Genomic DNA, 3760 nt, shown 5'->3' on the forward strand with positions numbered 1-3760 from the left:
ATAAAAATTATGTCATTTTCAGGAAAACTAATGGAACTGAAGATTATTATATGAAGTGAAATAATACAGGCTCAGTAAGACAAATAAGTTTTCTGTCATACACTGGATATAGATTTTTTTTTTTAGAAGGTAAAAAGGAAGGTAGAAATCAAACTATTTTAGAAGAGGAAGAGAACAAATCTGAGAGGAGAAAGAAGCATGAATATGGGGGCAGTGTTCAAAGTACATTATATATGTGCACAAAAAGCCATACAGACGTCTACGTTTGCATAATTAATATGTGCTAACAAAAGAAAAAGTAGTCCCTCTTCTCTTATTGATTTACCTTTACGGAAAACAAATTCAAATTATTTATTATGCACCAGTTGATGCTTTAATTATTGGCATAAAATTTATTGCAATTCAGAAAAGTTCACAGTAAAATATTCTCCTGGGAGAACGCAGGCATGTCTCTCCACCTCTGGTTTCACACATTCCTACTTTGTGAGTCACTTCTGTCATAATCAGGATTTCTATTGCTGAAAAAAGACACCATGACTACAGCTGCTCCTACAAAGAAAACATTTCATTGCGGTGGCTCACTTCCAGTTCAGAGAAGTTCAGTCCGTTATCATCAGAGTGGAACATGGCAGACATGGTGCTGGAGAGCGAGCTGCTATATGTCAGCGTGTAGGTAACACAAAGTAGACTGAGGCTCACACTGAGCAAAGCTTGAACAAAATAGACCTCAAAGCCTGCTCCCACCGTGACAGGTTTCCTCCAACAAGACCACACCTACTTCAACAAGGCTCCTAATAGTGCCACTCCCTTTGGGCCCATTTCCTTTCAAACCACCACTTTCCACTCCCGGGCCCCAAAAGGCTTGTAGCAATATCATAGTGTAAAAATGCATTTAGGCCAATTTTAAAAGTGTCCATAGTGTATCACCATTTTAATAATGTTTAAAAGTCTCAAGTTCAAATTTCTTCTGAGATTCATGTAATCTCTTAAGTGTAATCCCCTATAAAATAAAAATAAAAACAGATCTCATACTTCCAACCTATAGTGGCACAGAATACACATTATCATTCCAAAATGTAGGGAAGGGAGCACAGCAAGAAAATATTGGACCAAAGACCAAAAACCAGCTGGGAAAACTCCAAACTCTGCATCTCCATGTCTGATATCAATATGTTCTTCAGCTCTCCAACTCTCTTGAGCTTTATTGACTGCAACACACTTTTTCTTGGGCTGGTTCTATTCTCTGTTAGCATCTCTCCTCTTCAAGTACCCCAAAACTCTGGCATCTCTAACATCTTGGGGTCTCCAAAGCAATCCAGGCTTCAACTTCACAGCTTGACAAAACAGCCTCTCTAAAAGGCTTCTATTCAGGGACACCCCTGACACGTGCTTGGCCTCAGAAGATTTCCTTAGTCATCGAGACAAATTTCATAGCCCCTTTCTTGTATCCTTAACTCCAGGACCATGTGGCCAAGGCTGCCAAGTTCTTCTGCTTGCTGGGACTGGAACATGGGCCTCTTGTTCAATTATATCTTCAACTTTCTGCCCTGGGTTCTTATGGTAGCAATAGCCCCATCTACAGCAGGCTGTAGCATGAGTTCTAATAGGTCTTAATAATAAAATTCCGGAGTCAAATATTGGGGGGAAACGCTGGGATATCAGAGAGATGAAGGAGAAAAACCCAGTCGCCTTACCTACTCAGTTCCTCAGCCAAAAAGAGACTTGAGTTCCTGTCCCTTCCCACCTTATCACTTCATCTCTCCACCCAGCCATACACTTCCTGTCTGTACAGATCTCCGGACCTCTGGTTAGCTAGTAGCTAGCTCTGTCTTCTGATCTTCAGGCAAGCTTTATTTGTACAAACAAGTTATCACCACACAAGTCTCTATTTGGAAGACCACTTAAACACTGGATGGGTTTTAACTCAGACACACACAGAGTACACTTGAATGGCCAAAACTGACAAGAAGGTAGATGTGAGAATACATTAATGTGTATTTGGAACCCCAGGTCAGAGTCAGACTTGAGTGGGTGGAGTGAAACAGGAGGGTCAGGAGTTCTGGGTCATCATGGGCTATATAGAGAGACCCCATCTCAAAAACAAAAATAATAAAAGATAGCAACAGCAGACTGAGGGAATTAATATTTATTTTCTAAACTTACTTGGTTTTTGTTTAGTTTTCTCAGCTATTTTGTTCCTATTGAGCCATTTTGCCTCTAAAAATTAATGATGTCAAAAAGGGCACTTGCATATAGTTTGTGTGTAATTAGTCTAGGGGTATGTCTGTTTACATATTGTTCAATACCGCTGTCATTAATTGACTTGAGTGTGAAAGGTATTTTTAAGAGTTGGAAAAGTCCTATTACATATGTGCTTAAATACTGGTATATTTGTAAATATTGTAAATATTCTCTTTTTCACTGGAATTTTTAATAGCTGGAAGTTTCTCAAGAAAACTAAAAGTGCATCTACCATATGACTTACCTATCCCATTCCTGGGCATATGCCCAAAGGACTTTCTGCCTAATTACAGGGACACCTGATCATCTATGTTTTTGTGGTTGTTGTTGCTGTTGTTAAAAATTTCTTATGCAGCGCCGAGTGATGGGCATCTCTCGGGACAACGGGCACAAGCGTCGCAAGACCAGGAGTAAGAAAAAGCCCTACCACAAGAAGTGGAAGTATGAGCTGGGACAGCCTGCGGCTAACACCAAGATTGGCCCTCGTCGCATCCACATGATCCGTGTGCGAGGAGGCAATAAGAAGTACCGTGCCCAGCCAGGCGGTGGTGGCGCACACCTTTAATCCCAGCACTCGGGAGGCAGAGGCAGGCGGATCTCTGTGAGTTCGAGAACAGCCTGGTCTACAAGAGCTAGTTCCAGGACAGGCTCCAAAACCACAGAGAAACCCTGTCTCGAAAAACCAAAAAAAAAAAAAAAAAGTACCGTGCCCTGAGATTGGATGTAGGGACCTTTTCCTGGGGTTCTGAGTGTTGTACTCGCAAAACAAGGATCATTGATGTCATCTACAATGCATCCAATAACGAGCTGGTCCACACCAAGATTCTGGTCAAGAACTGCATTGTGCTTATTGACAGCACACCATACCGACAGTGGTACGAGTCCCACTATGCACTGCCCCTGGGTCGAAAGAAGGGGGCCAAGCTGACTCCTGAGGAGGAAGAAATATTAAACAAAAAATGATCAAAGAAAATTCAGAAAAAAATACGATGAAAGGTCAAAGAACTCCAAATCAGCAGTCTTCTGCAGGAGCAGTTCCAGCAGGGCAAGCTTCTGGCCTGTATCGCCTCAAGACCAGGCCAGTGTGGCAGAGCAGATGGCTATGTGCTAGAAGGCAAGGAGCTGGAGTTCTGTGTTCTGCCTGCATTTATCCATGTAGGCCAGAAGAGGGCACCAGATCTTATTATGCATGATTATCAGCCACCATATAGTTGCTGGGAATTGAACTCAGGACCTCTGGAGGAGCAGCCAGTGCTCTTAACTGCTGAGTCATCTCTCCAGCCCCTGACCATCCATGTTGATTTCAGGCATGTTCATATAAGTGGGAAATGGAAGTAGTCAAGATGTCCATCAGTTGATGGATAATGGAGATTTAGTACTTATACCCAATGGACCAGTTAAACAACTGTACTGAAAAATTAAATTACTAAATTTTCAAGTAAATAGAATAAGAAAAATTACTTTAACTAAGGTAACCTAGGTCCAGAAAGACAAGTACCACATGTTCTCCCTCCTATGT

General features: G+C 41.7%; 1 protein-coding gene across 1 annotated transcript; it reads left to right on the forward strand.

Annotated features, from left to right (window-relative positions):
• Window positions 1-2605: 2605 nt before the first annotated feature.
• LOC130882522 (40S ribosomal protein S8-like) lies at window positions 2606-3204 on the forward strand. Its single transcript, XM_057782712.1, has 2 exons — window positions 2606-2773; window positions 2944-3204. The coding sequence occupies exons 1-2, from the start codon at window positions 2606-2608 to the stop codon at window positions 3202-3204; spliced, it is 429 nt and encodes a 142-aa protein (XP_057638695.1).
• The last annotated feature ends 556 nt before the right edge of the window (window positions 3205-3760 follow it).

This window comes from Chionomys nivalis, chromosome 1 (assembly GCF_950005125.1).
Source record: "Chionomys nivalis chromosome 1, mChiNiv1.1, whole genome shotgun sequence".
Classification (NCBI taxonomy): Eukaryota; Metazoa; Chordata; class Mammalia; order Rodentia; family Cricetidae; genus Chionomys; species Chionomys nivalis.

Excerpts from the sequence above, each read along its gene's own strand:
- LOC130882522 (XM_057782712.1), top strand. The coding sequence starts at position 2,606 with ATGGGCATCTCTCGGGACAACGGGCACAAGCGTCGCAAGACCAGGAGT. Across the intron at positions 2,774-2,943 it reads GAGGCAATAAGAAGTACCGT|TACCGTGCCCTGAGATTGGA; the intron begins GCCCAGCCAGGC and ends AAAAAAAAAAAG.